Source organism: Chrysemys picta, chromosome 10 (assembly GCF_011386835.1).
Source record: "Chrysemys picta bellii isolate R12L10 chromosome 10, ASM1138683v2, whole genome shotgun sequence".
Lineage (NCBI taxonomy): Eukaryota > Metazoa > Chordata > Testudines > Emydidae > Chrysemys > Chrysemys picta.
In genome coordinates, this window is record NC_088800.1 from 86,083,461 (window position 1) to 86,107,615 (window position 24,155).

The 24,155-nt window shown below is 46.1% G+C and overlaps 1 protein-coding gene across 4 annotated transcripts in view; it reads left to right on the forward strand.

The window, feature by feature from the left end:
- PRKCB (protein kinase C beta) overlaps nucleotides 1-24,155 on the forward strand; it is a 235,275-nt gene that overhangs the window by 205,854 nt on the left and 5,266 nt on the right. For 2 of the 4 annotated variants that reach the window (XM_005288917.4, XM_005288920.5), the window contains 2 exons: nucleotides 4,661-4,801; nucleotides 19,226-20,686. In XM_005288917.4, the coding sequence (XP_005288974.1) occupies nucleotides 4,661-4,801; nucleotides 19,226-19,384 (300 nt within the window). In that variant the 3' untranslated portion in view covers nucleotides 19,385-20,686. Of the gene's footprint in view, nucleotides 1-4,660; nucleotides 4,802-19,225; nucleotides 20,687-24,155 lie in introns of those variants that run through there. The other 2 variants (XM_005288918.3, XM_065560303.1) reach the window with 1 other exon arrangement.

The following is a 24,155-nucleotide window of genomic DNA, read 5'->3' on the forward strand; positions in this document are numbered from 1 at the left end:
GATTTTGGCTAGTAAAACCTAATTAGTAAATTAATGTAGGATATATTTACTGCTGTGGATGAGAAGCTAACTATAAAACAACAGTAGGTGCAATGGAACAGATGCTAGTTCAGATTTGAATGTGCGCCCTTACAATAATCAATTTCTCTCTTAAAACAAAGATCTACCTATGAGTTAACATCCAATCTAGAGAAATTTTAGCTCCATCAACAATTTTCTGCTATCATGCATTGGAGAACGCCAGCTCCAGTAGACATGCAATACTCAGCATTGGGTCTAATACCGGCTGTGGAAGCACAACAATTATTTACATCAGTTATTAGAACTACAAAAAGTCCACTCAGTGAAATTGAAAATTCTCTCCCTAATTCTTCAATGTTAAATCCTCTTGTGTGAGGAGAGCATGATAACTTGGTGTGCGAGGAAAGAGATAAGGGAAGTCAGGGGACTGTCATGTAGGGAGGAGCAGTGCTGAAAGGTGAGCGAGATTTCCATACAAACCCAAGTAGGCGTTGAAAAACAGACATTTTGGCATTTAAATTGTGACCATCAGATTTTTGTCAAATCTGAACTAGAAGCAGATCCCGCTGGTTTCCAAGTGAGATGCCGTATTTCTGCCATTCTGCCTCCACAGGAGCTGATCCAAGTCCGTGGGAGATGAGTAGGCTCATAGGTCTTCAGAGGAGTCACGTGGCTGACACGTGTCTTGTTTCTAATTCAACATTTGAAGTGACTCATCCTGCTTGGCATTTCCACTGCTGAATTTTATATGTAGGAGTCCCAGTGCTTGATATTTCAGCCGAGGCCCTGGTCGTGCCAACACACACGTGCTTAACTTCACTGCCATGAGGAGTCCCATTGACTTCAGTGAAGTGAAACATGTGCATAAGAGATTCCAGGATCAGGCCCAAGAAAGAACACAACACCCCCTCCCCCCCCCATATAGCTCTTTGCATGTTGGCTGGATGTAATCCAAGCTAATGTCGCATGTGAAAATCAAAATGGAGAGATGGAGAGAGACCGCAACTGAATGAAACAAATTTGAGGAAGAGTTCTCAGTGGACATTTTAGAGTCTCCAATGGTTGTAGAGGCAATGCTTTTGTAATAACTTCCCATTGATTCATAGACTATTTCTCTCACCGCTGTGATTCAACTGGCAGGATCTGACTTATCAGCGAGGGTCTGATCCAGAGCCCTGTGCGGGAGATGGAAAGACTCCCGTTGACTTCACTAAGGGTACGTCTTCACTACCTGCTGTATCGGTGGGTACCAATCGATTTATCCGGGATCGATATATCACGTCTCGTTAAGACGCGATATATCGATCCCCGAACGCGCTCACTGTCGACTCCGGAACTCCACCAGAGCGAGCGGTGGTAGCGCAGTCAACGGGGGAGCCACGGCCGTCGATCCTGCGCTGTGTGGACCCCAGGTAATTCGATCCAAGATACTTGGACTTCAGCTACGCTATTCGCGTAGCTGAAGTTGCATATCTTAGATCGATCCTCCCCCCAGTGTAGACCAGCCCGAAGAGTTGGCTCAGCATTATAATTAATATAGGGAATGCCAGAGCAAAGATCTGAAACAGGGAGTCTCCCACAGTTTGGTACTGAGTAGAGTGAAGGAGAGCCAAAAGAGAGCCACCCAACAGCCTCCATCTGGGACTTTTGATCACCAAGAACAGCCCCCTCCCTGCCATATGGGACAAGTGGTGTGGCCCGTCCTTGTACTTCTATGGCTCATTCACTCTGGTAGGGGAATAGGGGAATCCATATCAAACGTTAGACAAAAACGTGACTACATTTTTATATATAGGCTACTACTTACCCTATTCTTCTAAATGACCAGGGACATTTTTGCTTTTATTACATCAGCATAGTTTATTACAATGTAATTTTTTATTCTTCTTATTTATTAATTTTTACAATGACTCGAACACTTCAATATCAAATAAGACAATATTATCCAAAACCATAATGAGCAAGTAAAACAGCTTCAGTTCCCCCGCTCTGAGTCCTATCATCAGTGTTACCCTTCTTCTTCCAGATCCACCTCTCCCCCTTCCCAACCACAGCTGTCCTGTGCTCCTGGCAGCCGCAGTTACAGCGGCTCTTCTCTGGCAGGAGGGGAGGGCGAGGGAGTGATGCTATACTGGACGGACACCAATACCACTTCTTAAGCTTGCTAATGGGATGCTTTGATCCTTGCCACTAGCAAATTAGCACATGTTGTCTGGAAGATGATTGATTCAGATCTCAGAAGCCAGGACCACTGCCTAACACTTTGCTGCTAGATGCTGGGATTTCTAGAGCTGATGTGGAAGCCATGAACATTACTTCGGTAGCTACTCAACCACTGGCACTGAAGGGGTTAACCTGGGCTGGTTTCCCAGCTGTCTGGGTAATGAATGCACTGCCACTGGCCACCAGGGTGGTTGTTGGCTCCAACCTTTTTACTTCACTTCACATTTGTATTTCTGGTTGGTTTGTTTATTTATTTATTTGCGGGGTGGGGGGGGGGGAGGCTTTTCTTTGCCACTAGGTCTGCGTGGAACATTTTTTTTAAGATCAGTCTCCCTAAGCATGTTTATGTGCAATCATGGTTGACTTATGTCAAAACATTTGCAACTTCCAGAATTTGTGTGTGCCTACTTGGAGACACAAGCTCTGTTACGTTGCTGGGATGGACTTTCTGCAGAGCGTGAAATTCACCCCGACAGAGAGGCCAGGTCCAGGTTCCAGAATCACTTAAATCCTGCTTTCACCCAAACAGCATTGTGAGTTGTGTGCACACCTCTCAACCGCTCCTAGTTTTGAGGGCTGTCACTCATTTTAGTCCCAACGTTACCACATTCCACACAGGTAAATAAAAAATGAGGAGACACCACATCCGAAATAGAGCCATGAATCAGAAGCTCTAGAAAGAGAGGCCTTGACACTAAAGGAAGCAGCTGTTTCCTGCGTGAGCGGTGTTGTGTGTCCCCTTTACTTTGGGCCTTTAAACATAAGACCCTAAGAACGGCCAGACTGGGGCAAACCAAAGGTCAACCTAGCCCAGTGTCCTGTCTTCCGACAGTGGCCAGTGCCAGGTGCCCCAGAGGGAATGAACAGAACAGGGAATCATCAAGTGATCCATTCCCTGTTGTCCATTCCCAGCTCCTGCCAGTTTGGGTCTTTGTCATACCTTGCCTCCCAGATTTGGCCTGTAGCAGGTTGAGAACTGTTCTTTGTCTGACCCGCCCTGGAAATCGGCAGCGTGACCCAGAGAGAGAGAATTTGAATCTCTGTCCAAGGAAGTAGAAGGGGCAGTGGAGGTTTGTCAGCTGCTGAAGTGAACGTTCTCCCTATGACGTGAGGGGGAATTATGCATATGTATCATGGGGGGGGGACAGACAGGTTGGAAGGCATAGGACTAGGCCTGTCTTCCTCCCACTTCCTGAGTGTTGGAGGAGGGATAGCTCAGTGGTTTGAGCATTGGCCTACTAAACCCAGGGTTGTGAGTTCAATCCTTGAGGGGGCCACTTAGGGATCAATCCTTGAGGGGGCCACTTAGGGATCTGGGGCAAAATCAGTACTTGGTCTTGCTAGTGAAGACAGGGTGCTGGACTCAATGACCTTGGTCCCTTCCAGTTCTAGGAGATAGGCTATCTCCATTAATTTAATTTAAATTTATTCCTTTACCTTTTCCAAGCAGTTCCAAGGTTCATAGATTTGAAAGGCAGAAGAGTCCATTGTGATCATCTAGTCGGACCTCCACAGCTGGTCACAGATTGCACCCTGTGGTTCCTGCACTGAGCCTACTAGTGTGAACAGCTGCATAAGTCACAGCTAGTGACAAGCGGGAAGTGGTGGTGTCCTTTGGCAAACCCATGTCCCTGTGCTGTAGAACAAGATTTGCTGCAAACTGGTTGTGCTCTTGGAACTGGTTTGTTTTAACTGCCCTGCTTCTAATGAAGCAGTCCTTTGTTGCAGGAATTATGTTCATATTCTCCCTGCTTGTCGACATTGTATAAACCTCTGGTATCTGCATCTTATCTCAGGACACAACCCAAACAATACCACCAGGATATTAATGTTTGCACAGCACCTCTGAATTCCCTTACTCTTCTCTGCTTTTCTTACTGGGTCTGTGAAAAGATTGGCTGACAATACATCCCGTTTTGACCAGGACAGTTCCTTTTTTAAGCCCTGTACCGGCCATCCCGACGTTTTTTGACAAAAGTGGGCATTTGTCCCGTTTGTTCTTGGCCAACTTGATCAGTTGGCAAGAGCAAATGGGACAAATGCCCACTTTTGCCAAAAAAGTGGGGTGTGGTGCGGAGGAATGTGTGTGTGGGGGTGGGGGATGAGCAGAGATGCCAGCTCCGTGAGGGAGGGGGGCAGGGTTCTGGCGGTGGGGGGTGCGCCCATGGAAGAATTTAGAGGAGACTCTGAATCCTTGCTGTGTTTCTGGACCCCGTTGTGGGGTTTTCTGTTGAGGGAGATGGTCTGACTCTAGGTGACCCAGTTTGTCCCTCTGTGCCTGGCAGACTGGGTCACGGTGGAACGGTGGCCTCCGCCTCCTCTTGCGCCCGTTCGATTGGTGGGGTTTTCTGAAGCAGTTTGGCTTTTTGTCAATGACGGTTTCTTCTTTTACTCTCTCTCTCTCTCTCTCTCTCAGCTAATGACCAAGCACCCTGGCAAACGCCTGGGATGTGGCCCCGAAGGGGAGCGGGACATCAAGGAGCATGCCTTCTTCCGATATATCGACTGGGAGAAACTCGAGCGCAAAGAGGTTCAACCTCCATTCAAGCCAAAGGCTGTAAGTTTGATTGTATTAAAGTCTCTCTCTCTCTCTCTCTCTCTCTCTCTCCCTCCCCCCCCCACTCCCACACACACTTTCTCTCACTCCCCCCGCGCTCATACACAAGCATATGTGCAGATGCTACTTTCCTTACCCACTCGGTGAACGTATCCCACACTTACTGTATATATTTAGGAGATCCCACGCCCATAACGCTGGCACAGGTCTAGCAACCATCCTAAGAGAATAAATCATTCTGCCTAGCGGGGCCCCTCATCTTGTCTTCAGAGTACAGAGGTAGAAAGCCTGTGTGTGTTGGCTCAGGGATCTTATTGGATTCAATATCTCTCAGTTCGTTAGCACCTGGGTCACTCTCTCCTGTTGTTCTCCCTCTGAAGCTGAAAATGTCTCTTTCTAAACTGCCTCCTAACATCTAGCTCGGGAACATATGCTAAGTCTGAACTGGTAATGAAGCAGCAATTCACTCACTGGCTTCTACCCCAGGTAAAGCCCAGCACGTCTGGAGCTTGAATTGTGTATGAGCATTAGCAGAAAGCCAGAGGAGAATCTGAGTTTCTTGCATTGTTTCTGTATTTCTTCCTGCTGGACTTTGCTAGCTGGGGTGCAGGTAATAGGTACTTCTGGGGGATGGGAGGAATGTGCAGCATATATTGCTAGATGTGGGCTCTAAACTCTGAGAGGTGGGTATGCCAATGGTCTGTAGACTATTTAGCTACCATGGATAAGAGGAATCAGTACTTTGACAGCATGTGGCTGGCACTGAGAGGCAATTTGTGCAGCCAGTAATGCAGCATGCGTTTCAGTCTGTATAACGCCTTGCTTGAGGCCTAAGAGTCAGAAATCAGAGGAGAAAGGAGACATTTTGAATCACAAAATAGGGTTCTGTGCCTGATGTGAGGGGAAGGATGGCCCAATAGTTAGAGCGCTACCCCAGCTCTCGGGGGACCTGCCGTGGTGTTCCTGTAGGACCTCTCTGCCTCAGTTCTCCACCGTGCAACATGGGCCATAGCAATGCCCTGCCTCAAAAGAGTGCTGCGAAGATAAATACCTTAAAGATTGTGAAGGGCTCAGATACTACAGTGATGAGGATCATATCCGTACGAGAGAGAGACGGATCTCCTGCTCCTCTGTCCCTTTCTGCAACGACCATATGGCAGTAATCGATCATGTGGTGTCGAGATGCTAACGGCATAACAGCCCTATTACCATCTACTTCCTGGAGTCTCCAGCTTTGTCCTTCAGTTGCTCACTTCTTTGTGTGTGTCTGTGTGTGAGTGTGTGTCCTGCTCCTCACTTGTCTGTCATTTCCTGGGTCAGAGACCTGCACTCTGCGTGATCCCAAAGTTAAAGCTGATTCTCAGGATTGGGGTTTTGTGTTTAGTAACCTCAGGTTGAGCAGGAAGGAGGCTCCATCTGGTCGCGAGTCCGTCCCCCGGCATTATGGCAGAAGTGATTCAATTATCCCTGACCCCATCCTGATAAATGTGCATCTGGGTCCGACTCTCTCAAGTAAAGGAGGATCCCAGAGTCCTTTGTTCCATCCCATTTTCAAAAGCTTTCCCCATGTTTAGCCCCAATTTTCCTCACTGCAGCTTAAGGCCATGTTTATTTTTCTGTCCTCCGAGACGGAGGATCATAAATCTTTGCTCTATTAGTAACATCCCTGCAGTATCTGTGTGCCGCTGTCCTAGCTCTTCTTAGTAGTTTTGCCCCATGTCCTGACCCTTCCCTCTCAGGTCTTATTGTCCGAACATTTTATTATTCTTGCTCATTATACTTTCACCTGTATCCTGATCTCATCACTGCTGCTTCCTCCACGGGGCTAGTTTCCTGTAATGAAATGCCCAGACCTGCTTTTCCCCTGACTTACTCTAAGAACTGGTTCCCTCCGAGGATACTCATTTGCTGTTAACAGCACATGGAATGCATGGAGCATGTGCCCGTAGGAGACGATGTAGCATTACATATCTGTGGTTAAACACCAATCTTCTCTAGCAGCCTCTTCCCTTTTAAAACCCATTGTCTGACTGTTCAGAATGGAGAAATTGTCCAGCTGGTGGGCAAAGTTAGCGCCACCCCAGCTGCGTGATGGTTTCCCATTTGCCACGCTCATTGCCTTATGCAGTGTTGCCAAGACTCCAGTTAGGGCACAGGAGTGGTCCCTGGGAAATCGGATTCTGTTCCTGACTCTGCCACAACCCCCGTGTGACCAGAGGCACCTGTCTGCATCTGCAGAACTGGGATCATGATCCTTCTGTTCCTCCTTGTGCTCATTCGTTCTGAGTCTCCCAGCTCCACCTGGATCCTGTGGACCCCACCAAGCCCCAGAAGGACTCGGGATTTCCACCCTGTGCTCCAACATAATTATGTTTAAATTACTATTCTGTATTTACAAAGAACTCCAGCTGACTGAAGTCTTGTTTGGGAATGAAGAAACTCTGCTGTTCTAGGAAAAGGAACTCAGGCACATATGACCCAAGATCTGCTGCTATGGGATTTGCACTCTGACCATATTCCCAGAGAAATAAATGTCTCATTCCCCACAACTACAAGCATATTGGACATTTTGAGGCTCAAGGGAGCGGGTGACACCTGGGCGAGGGTTATCCATTGCTGCCTTGTGCACCGTGGCTCAGAGGGGAGGAAGCTGTGGGTCATACACTGTGGGAAGAGATTTCCTTTCTGCTGTCACAGCCCTGGTAAAGCTTCCCCTGCTAGACCCTTGCCAGGCAGCTGTGTTTGGGTCCCATGCACTGGACCCATGTGCTTTTGAACTTCCCTGGGTCTGGCTAGGCTCTGGCACCATCTTTCTTTGGCCTCCATGGCACACTTCCTGAGCACGAACTCCACCTGCTCCCCTTGGCTGAACCTCACTGTCCTGCTGCCAGGACCTGTGCTGACCTCCCAAAACATCCCAGTAGCTCAGGCCCGCTCTTCCCCAGAGTTCCAACTGTGCGTTCACCCTTCACTTCTCCAAGAACGTGTGAGAGTTGAAGCACATAACATGCAGCCGAACAAGGGTTCCAAAACCTGTCTCTCTTTACACAGCACAAGAGCTATACAGATCCAGACAAAACAATAAAACACTCGCACCCTCTTCCCTGCCTCAGTTTCCTCACCAATCTGGACTGTTCTTGGGGCTGAAGTGGGAGTCCCCTAGCGGGTCCAGGATCCTCCCCCTTCTCCTCCTGCACAGCCTTGCTTTCTGCTTCCGCCTCTGCTCCTGTCTCCCTCTCTCTTTAAAACAGCTGGGGGGAGTCCTCCTTTCATAAAGATGCAGTCCCCTTTGTCAGGTGCCTCTCCCGCAGTCAGCCTTGTCGGGTGTTCAGAGTGCCCCACTAGCTCATTCTGTTGCATGATTACTGCCCACCCGGGTGAGCTGTTTTTCTAGTCTGGCTGCCGCCTTTGTCCACGGGTGCTTCCATTTGAATAGAAGACTATCAAGGTTTAACAACCCCGCATTACTAGCCGTGTGTCAGCACCCCTTGGATGGAGGGAAAAAGACAGCAGAGAAGGCAGACTAGCCTCCCAATCAAAATGGAGTTCGCAGTTTGATAGAGAGATGTACAAAGAGTTCATCACTTCAAACCGGAATTCATAAGTTGTACATAGATTCCCCAAATCATCCCAGCTGGTGAATCATTCGGGGTCAGTTGTAAAGCCAGACCCTGATTTGCATGCTCAGGACAGGAGATATTTGAGTGAATTATGTTAATGTTCAAAAATGAAAACCCATGTGGGGCTGCAGACTCGAGGAGAGGAGAGGATGATGCCAGGCATTTTAATGTGTGTCCTCAGGAAGCTCAGAGACGGACTTTCATTTGGCAATGATCCATTTTTCCTGAAATTTGTAACTGCTAGTTTTCCCCATCTGTGCTCATTTTCTAACCAGACCTGCTTCTTCCTCTCTCCTGCTGTTTACCAGTTCCTTCCTGAGCCAGATGTCCTGTTACTGTATCTGCCACATGTTGCATCTTCTTTGTTTGTTTGTTTGTTTGTTTGTTTTTAATGCAAAAAGTTGAATTCTGTCAAAAACGCTTTCTCAATGTGTTTGTTTTTAAAATGTTCAAATTGTGTCCTGCTGTAAATGTCTTATTTCTTTAAAATTCCCTTTGAACGTGGACCTTGGAATGGAGCATGGTAAGCTATTGTCTGTTGTTTCTCATCTAACAGCTTGCCGTAGGAAATATTTTAACATTTGATAGGAAAGGGAGATTAGTATTAAGGTAGGTTCAGTAGATTTTTGGATTAGTGAGGATTAAGATGACTCAGGTACCTGCTGATGGTTTATATTTCAACAGCCATGCATCTGTGTTGAAAAATACATATTCCTTTAATGCCATCTGCCAAAAGGAAATCAAAGGAAAGGAACACTTTTTTAAAAAATGGTGCTGTCTGGTTATCAAAATGCCCATTCACAGTCACAGGGATACAGAAAATCTGGGTTTAAAATATCCTTGGGGAAGGAAGAGTTTGTGATCACTTTTAAAAGTTCACCTGTAATCAGAGAATCATAGAATACCAGGGTTGGAAGGGACCTCAGGAGGTATCTAGTCCAACCCCCTGGTCTAAGCAGGACCAATCTCCAGACAGATTTTTGCCCCAGATCCCTAAATAGCCCGCTTAAGGATTGAACTCACAACCATGGGTTGAGCAGGCCAATGCTCAAACCACTGAGCTATCGAAGGCTTTTAATGGCAGTAAGTTTGGTCTTGTGCAGAAAGGCGCACGCAACGGCAGTATGTGCTAACATGGTCTTTTTCACTTCCACAGAAATCTTTTTTTTTTTTTAATTTCAGATTAGTCATTGAAATAATATAAAGACAATGAACTACATGGAACTTGTCAGCCAAGGTTTTAAAATACAGACTGTAGATAAGTCTCCATATGGACACACGTGTGCACATGCGCAGAGAGCTTGTCTGCACTACAGAATGTTACCATGTTTGAACATGAGTCAGCTGACACCCAGCTGATCACAATTCAGGAGTCAGCACAGAGCAGACCCCATTGAGTTCAGCGTCACGTCAGCTAATTCGTTTGGTGACAGCTTTGCTCAAACACGGCAAAATGGTTTGCGCTGTACACAAGGCCGCTGAGGCCGGAGCGGGCCAGGGCTCTAATACAGATGCCAGTTAAGAAGCTAATGGGAGTGAGCTGGCACTGGGCTGGGTCAGGCCCTCATCTGCTGTGTTTCAGCTCTGGTGGCATCTTTACCACACTGGATGGTCACCTGTCTATACATAACTCTTGCTGGGGACTAGCTGCACTAACCTCCAGTTTTGCATAACACCCAAGAACTCCTTGCAGTGTCTTGCTAATGCTGTAACAGCTCTGCAGACACGGCGGCTGGGTTCAAATGAAGCCTTTGTTTACTCTCCCCTTGTCTGGCTGCCCGGAATGGCCACGCTTCACTTCTTGGAAAATTGTATAATTTTAAAACAAACAAAAACGGACAGTTAATTATTCAGCCTGACTTGGGTCTGCTCTGTCCTTGGTGCTGAAAATACATTCTTGAGATCTTGTGGTTTGGTTCCTGCTTGGTGCTTGATTAACCTTTATCACAGTGACTATAACAAGAGAGATCGGGGGCTGCAGCTTGTCTTTGGTATGCAGAAAGTCAGCGATTCTGACAAGGGGCTGTGCTTCGTTGCTCTTAGGTTTGGTCTCCGCATACCAATTCCCTGCCTGGTGGCGCTTACCCTGAGAAGTGTGTTTACACACTCGCTCTGCCTCTCATTGAGATAATTATTGTTTTTGGTGTCTAATTACTCCTTTACTTTACATAAAGCCTAGTGATTTGAAAAGTCTCCTCACTCTGAAAGCCTTGAAATCAAATGGCAGAGTACAGAAGTGCTGACAACAAGGAAGTCAGTGAGGTTTTTTTTTAATCTTAATTTAATAATTATCTAATTGCATAAATTAGATCTTATTCGAATCATTTTGAGTTAATGAATATTGAAATACTATTTACAGACCCAGTTACTTAGGAAATGAGTCAGTTATGCGCTCCTAGCTCATTTTTCTTGCTGTAACCTCTGTTGTGGTGAGGTGAGTCCAGGAGACCCCGTGAGCCATTTCCGAATCAGAGATGGTTAAGGGTTTAGCGGGCAGCACATGTAACTGTGCAGTGTGGCTATACGGTACCTGCGGGAGGTGTGCACTCTACAGCATGTTAAGGCTCAGTCAAATGGAGAAGAGTTTTCTAGCTCTATACAGCAGAAATCCCCAACTAGTCAAAGTTTTAAAGGTAAATGTTCCCCCCCCCTAACAAAATGGACATGCAGTGAGGGTAAAACCATGAGCTCTTCTCTGTCCCCCTCAAGATCATTCTCTCTGACCTCATTTTAATGATTTGGTTTATATTTTCATTCTCTTCCGAAGAAACCTCTTTGGTTACAGAAGAGACTTAGCAGCCCTGATTCAGCAAAACATTTCAGCAAGTGCTTAAGGCCCATTGAAGTCATTGGGACTTAAGCATGTGCTTAAAATTAAGTATATGCTGTGCAGAACTGGGACCTATATTATTAACCAGTTTTTTTGCATACTGAAAATATTTACTCAGTTAGTATGCAGAAGTGTTCCCAGTCTATCCCTGCATATAGATATTTTGGGGGGTAAAATTTTCAAACGCACCTAAGACCCATTTTCAAAAGTTACTTAGGAGTCTTAGTCCTTCATTGGGCTCCTAACGGCCAGATTTTTAAAGGTATTTATACACCTAAACATTCGGACAGGCACCTAGTGGGAATTTCAAAAGTGCCTAACTCCCATGGGAGTCAGTCCCACTGGGTGCCAGTCTCCATCTTCAGGCAATGAAATCGCTTTTGAAAATCTGACCGAGTCACTTTTGCAAATGAGATTTTGGCTTCTAGGTCACTTAGGGGCTTTTGAAAATGTCACTCTCTCTAGCCTTTGCCACAGGTTGGAGATGGCACATTTCAATCCTCTCTTCTCCTTTGAAAATCCCACCCTTAATTGGGCACTGGCCATTAGCAGTTTGTAACAGCCCCTCTTCACAGTAGGCAGAGATTTGTATGGTTTGTGTGATTGCTAGGGGTCCTTTAGGAAAAAGCAACCCTGCTCCCCCCAGAGACCTATAGTGCTCCTCTCTGAAGGCCAGGCAAGGGAGATGAAGGCCCGCTTTGGTGAGCAAAGGATTAGCAGCCCACCAGTGTACTCTGTAATTCTGCGTGACTGTCTCTCCCTCGCCTGGCTGTGAAAAGGGGACAAGGGGAGTGGAATCTGTTTCATCCAAACACTTCTTTATCAGTGCATAATTTCCACCCATCCTTGTGCTTAGTATAATTTTTAGAAGTTAAGTAGACAAAGCCATCAGTACAGCATCTTGGCAGCCCTGAATGCCGTCTCGTTCCCAAGCTGCTCATTTTTCTGCTAAGATGCTTTATAAGTGCAAAGCGTGATTGCAAAGCAATCAGCACTTTGTGCATTTCATGGTCATGGGCAGTGCTTGTTTAAACGTCTCCTGCTTACCCATAAACAGTTCTTTCTTTCCACCGCGTGGACCAGGATAGCTAGGGAGATGCACTCCAAGTTGGGCTAATGGAAGCATGTGCAAGAACTTGGCCAGCTGAGGAGTCGTCATCTTTTGCCTCTTCTTGAGGACTGAATTTGGGGGGAGGGTTGTTTTTTAACCCTGTTTTCTGTCTCGCTGCAACAGTTGCAAAAAGGATTCTGAAGCAGAGAGAGCTGTTAAACTAGGACTTGGAGTTTGGCCAAAAATTACCTGCCTGTTTTTATTTTCACTCTGTATAATTTGTGTCAATGTGTAGGTGATGGAATAAGGCAATATGTTATAAGGTGATGAAGTGCCCTCTTTTTAAACCTCTCCTCCTAGCATTCCAGAAAACCTTGCTAGAAGGAAAATACTTGAAAACTCTGGTCCCTTTTCACAGCACTCTGACTCCAGTGGAGCAGACCCAGTGCTTTCAGTGGTAGTGCCCCCTGAACAAAATACTACTCGATGGGGCAGATCCACTGCTGTTGTAATAGGTCCTAGCTCCATTGAAATCAACCGTGCACCGGAGATTTACACCAGCTGAGGGTTTGCCACAGAAGGGATGAGTGTAGCAGAATCAGGCACACTGCCCATGGGAGACAAGGTGGGTGAGGTAATATCTTTTGTTGGGTCAGCTTTGGTTGGTGAGCGAGCAGCTTTCGAGCTGCACAGAGCCCTTCCTCAGATCCAGGAAAGGTACATAGAGTGTGACAGCTAAATACAGATAGTTTAGCATAAGTAGTTAGCACCACAGTTGCCAACTTTCACATGGAAAATAAGCACCCCAACTTTCACAATAAGCCAAAAATCCAACTACCGGTAATCCCATTTCAAAACAAGCCAGTCCCTAAGAACCGCAACACTCTGTGACTAGATCCCCCCAGCGTGCAATCTGGGCCTGTGGTGGGCCCGCTGTGCACCATTGATTCTCTCACCCCCTTGACCCTGCTTGCCGGGAGCCGATCAAAAAAAAAAAAAAGCAACAAACTACAAGCCAAACAAGCAACTAGCCTAAAGCCAAAAACTAACCAACAAGCAACTCACAAGCCAATTAAGCCAAAAACAAGCCCAATTTCTGCGGGTTTGTCATGTCTGGTTCTCAGGGACCATTCTGGCCCGTTAACACCCCTATAGTTCTAGGAGAAAAAGGGGCACTCGTGGGGTACACATTGTTGAAATAAGCCATAAATCCAGTGTTTTTCTTAAGACCGTGATTTTTAGTGTCTAGCAAAGTTATGAATGTAAGGTCCCCGGCCTGTCTTCTGAATGCATGGTGCAGGTTTCCTTTGAAGATGAGGACTGATAGGTCAGATGCCGAGCGATTGCTTTGTGAAAAGTGGGAGTTAGGTTAATCTCCCCCATTCTGATTAGGTGCTCACAAGCTGTAACAATGAGAGTTGGAGGGTGTGTCCAACGCACCACCTGAGCTGAACTTCAGGAATAGGGGAAGATGTTTGTCATAACAGTGAAAATAGCCAGAGTCAGTTGTGTGGTTTTTCATTGCATTCCCAGGATCAATGGGGAAATATTTGATTATGTCTTTGTTGTCTCTATTGGAAATCAAGCGAGATATTGGTAAAACAAAAAGGCTATTTTCTAAACTGACAGTTTTATTTCTGCAGCTGTTAAAAAAAAAACAAAAAAGCCATTCTGCAGTGGCTATAAATATTAGACAGGATACTTTGAGGATTAGTGTAAAATAGATTCCCACTATCTCAGTTCAGGATGGAGTGCTGCTTGTTTGTTCAGAGAGTACTAAACTGGGGTGGATTGCTTTCCCCAGGTGGTTTTTGTTAAATCTAAAAATTACTATGGGATGTCTTCCTCCTCTTAAAGAGGAGCTCAGTTTTGGAAGCAGTAAAACTCGATGCCGATTTAAAGAGCATCTGTTACAGCCGACAGCGATGTGAATTCTTCTCCGTATTATTTATCCAATGGAATATGGCTAGATCATCCTTCAAAAGAAAAACCTGTTCAAATCTTACTTGTCAATCTGTTTGGAAAGGAATTGGCCTGTTGTTCGCATTACCATGCACAGCTGCCTGCTGTATTAATTAGTGAAATGGCAGGATATGGTGCATAAGGCTCTAAGGTACTGGGGGTTGGGATAGCTGGTTTGCTGATAAATGTCTCTGTAACCTTTAAAGAAAGAAGGAGCAATTGTCACATCTCATTCATACAAGGATGAAAGTTGAATTAGGATCCATGAAGAACACGAACCCTGGAGGCATGGCTCTGATCTAAAATATGCAGCAAGCATCTCTTCAAGGTCGTTTCAACAATCACTATCTTAACAGCACAACACGGATCCCCGGTTATAGCCCTCAACCTTTGCGTTTTGGATGGCATGCAGTTCACATTGGGTATTTTCCAACTCTCTTTTGGTTAGGGCATTTATTTTGCCATGACACAAACTCCATCTCTTTCCCCCGAAATTGTAGTTATGTGACTTTGACCTATTAGCCAGGCAATTTCCTTGCATTTTTACAAACTTCAGGAACAAAATCACCTATTCACAAATCTGGAAAACAAATTCATAATGTCTGAGCAACTTTTCAAATATTCTTACTGTAAAGGCCTTTCTGATATTATGGCAGGAGTCATGCCTTGTTGATGCAGGTTTCTGTAGCTAAACATTAAAATAATACTTTGTTTTCCTGTAGAACTTTTCATCCCAGGATCTGAAAGAACTTCACAAACATTAAAACCTCGCCCAATTAACCCTAAAGTAATTGATACTAAGTGTTTAAAAAAACATGCAGCTCATCCCTTCAAAGCAAGTTCAGGCCTCGTGCCCCCAAATGTTTCAAACGAGCTACCGAACGTCTCTCCACCAAGAACTTGTGAAGCTAATGGCCAGTGACAGGTATATTTGCAAAGCTTTAAATATATATGGGAGTGGATGGAATCTGCAAGTGAGCTGTTTATCAGCAGGTAGCTCTTGCTACGCTGTATGTTACGATTTTGATAACCTTTTTCAGTTCCTTTCCCAATAGTTAGTTTTATCTTGTTGCTAAGGGGAAAAGCTAGTGACAACGTGGCCTAGAAAAGCCCATATCTCCACATTCTCTTGAGCCTCCAGGGTTTGTGCAACTGGCAACTTCATTTTTGCGAATTTATTTTCTATTGTTGATGCTAATCTGATGGCTTTCAGGCAGCCAGCTAGCGGAAAGGAAAATATTTTCTCTGCTGACACCAGTGTGTCCAACATCTAAAATATCTTTTGTAAGAGTCCAGATCTGGTGTTTCATTGCATGGCTTGGGATAGCTACCAGCTCTTGCCAAAGAAACTGGAAGTCTTGATGGATATCGTTCAAATTTTATATTTTGTGGGTTGTCAGATCAGCATGAGACACTCAGGCTGTTTCGTCTTAATTTCTAGACATCTATGACCTCTCCAGCTGTCATGCCGAGTTAGGGAGGGCATGTGTCTTTAGGTTATCTTCTGCTTCCTGAATCATTTGGAAATAAGGAGCATCCTCTTAACAGCCCCCAGTAGTGCCACTAAGCTAAGGTGCCATCAGGGCTTTTGTTGCAACCTTCTCTTTCCAAAGTCTATAGCTTGGCCGCCTTTTAAAATTGTTCTGAGTCTTAGCAGAGGTGACAGGTTGGAAGCAGTCTTATTGAACCAACTTGGGAGATGATTTGATTGTGGAGGGAGGCCAAGAGAGCAAACAGAAGTTCAGTGTTTTCTGCTTCAGTAAAAAGCAGCCGCTTACCCTGCGAATGGAGGGTTCCCTTCTGGTGTTCTCGGCCCTTTGTTCCCTAAGATGCATTGCATCATGGGACCCATAGAATCGATTTCTCTCTGCTGAGAGGAATTTGGGGAGGGAAGAGTGTGAGGACATCAAAACAGAGGCTGGGAATTGGTCTGTGGGGGCGGAGAAATTACCCAGTTTATCTGTATAAAGAGCATTGTAGTGGTCTATTCTGGTTTTAAAATCTATGAATCAGATGCTTCAGTGCTTTGCGGAATAGGATGAGCTTAAACTCATGTTTAAGTTTAAGCAGGAGCTTAAGTGATTGGCTGAACTGAGACATTGATCTGCACAATGGGAAAGGGATACGTTATGGCTGAAGAATACATTCTGAAGATGAGCAAACAGGCTTTGCGTGGCTGTGGCTAGCATTTAACTTCCTCTTATGTGGCTAGCATTTAACATTATTCACTGAACTGTCCAATGGTTTTAGGAATAATTATGGCTTACCTGGTGGCTGTAAGAACATAAAATATGCCAAAGGGGCTGCGTATTAGCGAGCGGGCTGATGTTAGCTTTGTCTTTTTTTTTTAACCTCGTCGGTGAACAAAAGTGGAGAATTTTGAACAGTTCACAGGTATTGTCTTTACTGTTTAATATTTTTAGACCGACGTTACGTTTATTAAAAATGCAAATCTGTTTTCTTAGCAAATGATAGTTCATTTGGGGAAGTTCCAGCATGTAAAGCATATGTGCTCTTTTGAGATGTGTATTGGGGAGGAGAGATAAGGAGGCAGATAGGTCCTGGCTCCTGCACCTCCAGGGCCAGAGGGAATAGAGCCAGGAGTGTCGTACTTGAGGGATAAGAAATACAGCTCACTAACCATTAAAGTAAAGCCATTCATTCCAGTTCATATAGGATGTGATATGCATGTGGTAGGTATAGTCAAGCAGTTTGTAACTGTGTCACTTCCTAATAATAGACCAATGATAAGTCTTATGAGCTTCTGTTATAACCTAGTACCCATCTAACAGTTCTCTGTAGCAGTATCCAAGGTTACAGGAGTTCTTTACATACTTTCTTTTACATTCAAAGTGAAGTGACAGGTTTCAGAGTAGCAGCCGTGTTAGTCTGTATCCGCAAAAAGAACAGGAGTACTTGTGGCACCTTAGAGACTAACAAATTTATTAGAGCATAAGCTTTCGTGGACTACAGCCCACTTCTTCGGATGCGGTTTCTCTCACTCCCATCCCAAACCAACCCTTTGTTCCATACAGAAAATGTAAAGCCCCTATGGTTGAATTCTCAGCTGGTGTCAGCTGACATCAAATGAGGTTCTGGCCCCTAGAATTACTGTTTAGAGGACCATCATGCTGGCTATTTTATAGTGTCACCTCAGTGAACCTCAGTGGCGCATTTCTGCGCAAGATGAGAAACCTGCAACCTCTTGGGTTCTAATCCTGGCTCTGACATGGATTCCCTTGTGGCCTTGGATAGGTCTCTTATCCTCTCTGACTCAGTTTCTCCATTTGTGAAATGGAGAGTATCTTTATTTCTCTACCTCATGCACCACGGGGAGTAAGGGGATTAAGGAGAATGTAGAGCGTTTGGAAGAGGACCCGTCCTGTGGAAACACCAGGGAGTACTTAACAAATGCAAACTTTTTAAAGGAAAGTGAAGGTGAAGCTGTGTGTAGCTCAGTGTATGGTGGTGTCTAGTGGCCAGCCCAGGACAGCCCATCCGGGGAATACAGCCCCTTTGTCAGAGAGGGCACGTACTTTGAGCACTGGAGGAGATGGTCTGGGTTTAGTTTTTAACCCTGTACCCTTTCCTTTCATGGTCTTTCCTCCCCCTGGTAACACACCTGCTTGCATGGGCTCTCAGGACTCATGGCATCTGGAGAGGCAGGATGAAGTACTTAGCGCCTAGTGAGCCAAGAGTGCTGGAGATTAATAGTGTCTTATTTACTAAGCCCCCTCCTCTCACTCACTCCCCCCATGTGAATATTATCCTATTTCACAGGCAAGGAAGCAGAGTCAGAGAGTATCATTTTTCTGAGGTCACACGGGGGGGGTCAGTGTAACAACCAGGATTAACACTTGTGACTTCCTGCCTCCCAGCCCTGGGTTGGGACCACTAGACCAAGCCTCCCTAGGATGCCTGCTCATGTGACAACGCCCAAGAGCTGTTTGTTGTCCTGGAGAAAGGAGGAGCCTATGCACCCCAGGGTGGGGAGTGGGTGCACTTCTCTCAAGGTGACCCTTCCCCACTCTCCTAGAGGAGGCCTGAAATACTTTTGGCAGCTGTATTATAAATGGGACCTTCTCCCCATCCCTCCAGATCAATTCAACGGAGCAGTTTCCCTGTGGGTCATAAGGCAGCACACCTTTCCCTCGTGCTATGCATTTTCCAAAGCATTTCTCTCTAAGAGATGCCCACTTGCAGTACCTGCACCGTTTCCCAGACCTCGATGCAGGAGTGGGCGGTGCAGTGTGGGACGCAAGGACTGTTACGCCAGTGATCTCTTTGCATGCGGTGCTGACACGGGTTAGTTTTGCTGGAAGAAAGTCTAATCCAAGCAGCATTTGGCATGTGTGTGGGAGCATGAGGTGTCTGACAGGTGTGCTGGGGTGGGGGTGGGGGGACGACACTGTAAATCTCTCCAGTGGCACAATGGCCTTGTCTGTGCTAGGCATTCAGCCCGTAGGGGTTACCTAGTGTGAGATCTGCAGAAGCTGTGGTGTCGCTGCTTAAACGTGGACAAGTGGAACTATCTCAACGGTTGGTTCATGACAAAACCTTCTAGTTCCCAGGCGATGGAGGGGAAGGATGAGGTGTGTATTGGTAGAACACTGGTGCTCTTTAATAACGGAAGTCAGCAGCACAGCTCAAACAGGTACAGTATGACTGCATGCGACCGGGGAAAGCTCAGCAAGTAATTGCACTGCCATCTCATTCCGCTCCTGCAATTACTAGCCACGCTACAGCCTGATAGTTTATCAGTCTCTGGCTACTCCATGAGAAAACATAGCCTTGCAATTAACAAAACTCATAAGTATTTTGCATCTTCTTTTCTTTTCTCTCATTTTCCTCATTGAAATAATCTGCTCTGCAAGGTGTGAATGGGAGGGGATTGCTGCAGACCGCATCCAGTTTGTTTTGTTTTCTCCACCCACCACGAGTTCTTTTTTTCCCTCTCATAGTGTGGACGGAATGCGGAAAACTTCGACCGATTTTTCACTCGCCATCCACCCGTCTTAACTCCACCTGACCAGGAAGTCATCAGGAACATTGACCAATCAGAATTCGAAGGATTTTCCTTTGTTAACTCTGAATTTTTAAAACCTGAAGTCAAGAGCTAAGTAGCTGTGTAGATCTCATTCCTGCATCTTTATCACCCAGTCCCAACAGCTGTTGTGGTGACATTCTTCATTGCAAAAGTTGCATTCATGGTTTTTCTTTTGTAACGATACTAGAGTGACCATGTTTCAAAGCCAGAAGTGTCTTCACATAATTTGGGACCTCTCTGAATGACAACTGTTGTGTGAAAAGTACTGCAATTTAATTATGTTTTTTAATCAAATTTTACTCCTAGCTAATGATATCAGTACATTGACCGACAGATCATTAAATGGGGTGTCTAACAGCTCTCCAATTACAGGCCATGACAATTGGGAGAAATCTAAGTATTTGCCTTGCTTTCCTGTTCTTTCACTTATCTAGCCCTTTAATGTAATCACATGAAAATAGCTGCTGTCATTTCAGTCTGTTAGTGGCAAAGCAAGTGGTTTTCATTAAAACTTTACCTGGGAATTAAGTGTGGAACACTGAACTTTGCAGGCTTCTAATTAATTTTGAGTCTCTTTCCCACCTCCCCACCCCCCAAAAGCAAATAGTTTGTCAAGAGATTGGACATGGGACTTCTTGTCTGACATGCAACCCTGAGTCCTTGTTTATTTAAAAACACTGCAAAAATCTCTTGCCCTTTTTTTTTAATTTTTCATCAGACACAGCACTCCCTGATAGCAGTAATAAATAACTGGGGAAACCAAATCTATTGCTCACACAGATTTCTCCTGATTGTGCAGTTTCTTAGTAGCTTTTTTTATTAAAAGAAAGTGTATCATCCAGCTATAAAAGCAAAGTTTGAAAGAACCCTTGTAAATGCTTTCAAATCTATGGTCACCCTAGTAAACACCATACATGACATGGTTTTTTTTCATTATTTCATATCAAACCTTTTTTTCCTTTGGGTTTTTTCAAATGCCAAAATGATTAATTCAGTTTGTTACATGCGCTTTAAATGTGTCAAAAATGGTATTAATGAAAATGAGCTGATATTTAAAGTCTAGCAGTATTGTGAAATCTGATGAAGCCTGTAAAGAATTTTGTTTTCACTAATATTCCTACCTTAAAGAATGTTGCTGGATATTTAAATAGTCTAAGTTTGTGTTCCTAGAATCCAAAAAAAAGAGGGGGGGGGGAAAGCTTCAGGAAAGATGTTTCTCATGAAACAATGACAATCGTATCACTTCCTTTTGTACCATTCTGCCAGATGTTTGTGGGCTGTCACTTTGAATCAAGCTGCTTTGAGCTGTAATGTGCCAATCTTTTTCCAATACTGATTATAAAATAAAAAATAAGAAACAATGTCAAAAAAAAAACCCCTGCATTTATTTGTGAATGATGAATTTCAACACAGTCCTGCACTCTGAGATGCCAGAAACCATGAGACTGAGTCTCAGTGGGGATGGAGTGGCTTTGGGAATCGGAATGTTACATGCACATCATCTCTGATTGCTGACCGTGTTTGAGTCCAACCTGGGATACCCCCAAGTTTCCAGGTCTGCTCTAAGGCCACAGCAGGCAGTAGCCCACATCACAATACCGTCTCCTCCACCCACAGTGTCACTGCCCAGGGTGTGGCCATAGGTCTGAGCTGAATTACCCCTTTCACTCCTGTAGAGTGCGTGTCCTTCAAGACAATGCATGAAGCTATCAACTGGCATCCTTCGGTGGCACCACCACCAATCTCTGCGGTATGTATAAAACTGTGCCCCTCCTCCCCCCCTCGTTAGAACAGCCAGACTGGATCAGACCAATAGTCCATCCAGCCCAGTATCCTGTCTTCTGACAGTGGCCAATGCCAGGTACCCCAGAGGGGATGAACAGAACAGGGAATCATCAAGTGATCCATCCCCTGTCGCTCATTCCCAGCTTCTGGCAAAGAGAGGCTAGGGGGGACACCATCCCTGCCCATCCTGGCTAATAGCCATTGATGGACCTATCCTCCATGAACTTATCTAGTTCCTTTTTGCACCCTGTTACAGTCTTTGCCAGAGGATGTTGTGAAGGCCAAGAGTTCCACAGGTTGACTGTGCGTTGTGTGAAGAAATACTTCCTTTTGTTTGTTTTAAACCTGCTGCGATTAATTTTGTTTGGTGACCCTTGTTCTTATGAGAAGGAGTAAGATCCAAGATCTCAACTGCTGATTGAAGAGGGGGCTTTCTTGTTCTGAAATCCAGGTAAAATTCATTCTTTCTCTAGTGCGAGCTCAAGAAACCCCATCATCCTTGACACCCTCTGGGTTAGCTCTTTAAATGACTTTAACAGTAAGTAATGATTACAGGATGAGGCTTTGAAGCTTCCAGAAATTTTAAGCGAAACTATCTCTATCAGACAGTGCATGGTGAGCCGGTGACTCATTACTGCATGTGTGAACTCTCAAGGGAGCCGTTGTTCAAAGCAATTGGTAGGTTTTTAGCTAGAGAGAGATCACAGGCATCTGCTAATCTCATTCTCCCAAATGCATACAAAATTCCTTTGCTTCCTCTGGAATTCTGCTTCTGCTGCATTATAGGAGCCTTTGAGCTCTGTAGGATTATGCTCAGGGTGCCAAATAAAGTACCAAACGCAGCAGGGGCTACCTGCTAGCCCCCTTCCTCTGTTCCAGCCCACATCACAGGAGATGCTGTTCAGTGTGGAACTCTTCCAGTCTATAAGAAAGGGGCATGGACAGGCACTGGAAATGACTGCTGAAGAAATTGTGACTGCCCCTCTAATATTCAGGGAGACACAGCTGGGGGAGTGATTTTCTTTTAGGAGGAAGTTGCCCACATATAAACAGGCCTCTGTGCAAGACTCTGCATGTGGAATGTACAGTCCCAGCAGCAGTGGAGTACAGAAACAGCCTGAGCATTAGAAATTCACATTTGAATACCTGCGGGAGGCTAAACAGGCCCCTCCTTCACCAGAATTCAAAGTGAAGCTGGACAGATTTGCATCCGACAGCTCCCGCTTCACCCTTGAGATGTACAACGTCTCCTACGCACAATCAGAAATGCAAAAAAACCTGCCACCCAGCACATCTCCCAGAGGTCGAGGCAGGATTTGGTCCCCCTTGGTCTGGCTAGCCAAGTTTTACGCATCCCTGCCCTCCCTTAGCCAGGTGATTCCACAGCCTTCTGCATCCCACTGTCAGGAAGCTTTTCCCGAGACAGCCTCAATTTCCCTTTCCTAATTCATTCCACTACCTCCCACTTGTACCCCCCTGTATCCTTTTCCCTGCTCCCTCCACAAACAAGTAACTTCCTTCCTCGGCAGAGGCCTAACTAGCGTGTGCGTGCGCACACACATCTTTAGAGAGAAATTCACAGTGAGAAGAAAGAAGTTATAATAGTTTTGCTCATCACTAAAGCAGAAACCACTTTGCTGCTCTCACCAGCTGGGGATTCTCTCTATGGATTTCTCTCCCAAGCCAGCGGAAAAGTGCCAGGGGTGAAGGGAAAGCTGCTGTAAAATATCCTAGCTGGTGAGATCCGTACAGGAGAGACGGCTCCAAGGGATGGAGACAGTCGTGCTCCAGCTTTATCAGCACTTCTCTGCTATCAATCAACCAACGTTCCTGACCCCCTTGAATGGGCACTTGCAGCGAGTTTTTCGCCTACACATGCCGTTGTTTCACTTTACAGATATCCCTCCATGCTGTGCTTTTGTAGCCTGGGAGGGCCCCTGTGCGTCTTTCCATATGGCCTTTTGGAACCTGTCAGTAAAGTCGCTGCTCCCAGCCCTTCCCTCTGCACGTGGAGATCTAAGACAGCAGAGCTGTGCCAGTCTGGGCAGTTACTAGAGTTGCCAATTTTGATAGGACGTGTTCCTGGATTAATCTTTAATTCCTGGAGACTCCCGGACAACCCTGGAGGGTTGGCATCCCTAGCAGTTACCCCCATTGGACCCTTTCGCCTTTCCAGTTTCACTGACGAGGAGTGCAGGGTCTGGCCCCTTGGGCCACCCGTCGCTCATCAAGCGGATGTGGAGCCTGGCTCATCAGCACGAGAGGAACAGGGTCCTTCTGGCCATGCCCTGGGGTGGGGAACGCCCCGCTCGGCTCCCAGGTGCATTCACATCTCCTCTTTGTCAGACAGAATCCCTGCATCTCAAACTGGCTCCTGCTCAGTCTCCCCCCCCCCCCATTATCCATGCCTTGCCCTGCACCCCCTCCTCACCTTTCCTGGGCAGGGGTGGGAGTGAGGTGAGGGGGGAAGCAATTACCCCCCTCCCTTGCTTCTCTCAGCTGACCAAAGGCAAATGTAGCAAGCCAGGCTTTGGGGTGGGCAGACACAGGTCAGTGAGACAGGGCATCTGGTCACTTCAAGGGTGGGGGAAGGACCAGGGCATCTGCTTGCTTTGAGTGGCAACCAAGCACACGGTCACTGTCTTCTCCATGTGAGCCCTGATCTTTTGCCTCCATCTCAGTTTCTCTCTCCAACTTCCCCCACCCGCAAGCCCCACTGGCCTCTTAGTCCATGCCGCATTCGCCCCTTGTGTCCCCTCCCTCCTCTTTGGGGCTTTTAACCTCATCTCGTTCTCCCCCACGCCTTTTTGAGGGCGGAGGCTGCTGTCTCCCCTTGAAACGGTCTAGGCCTCCCTGGGGCAACCCAGCTCCAGGGAGCAGCGTCTTGTACAGAGCCTGGTCAGTTGGAGGGAATGCCCCATGGACGGGCTGGTCTCTTCTGGCCATCCGTCTGCTGCGCCCTTGGTGACATCAGGCGCTGAGCACTTCCTTGTCGCAGGCTGAGGTGACCGACAGAACCTCCTCCTAAGCCAGCCGCATCACGGTCGCCAGCATTGTCG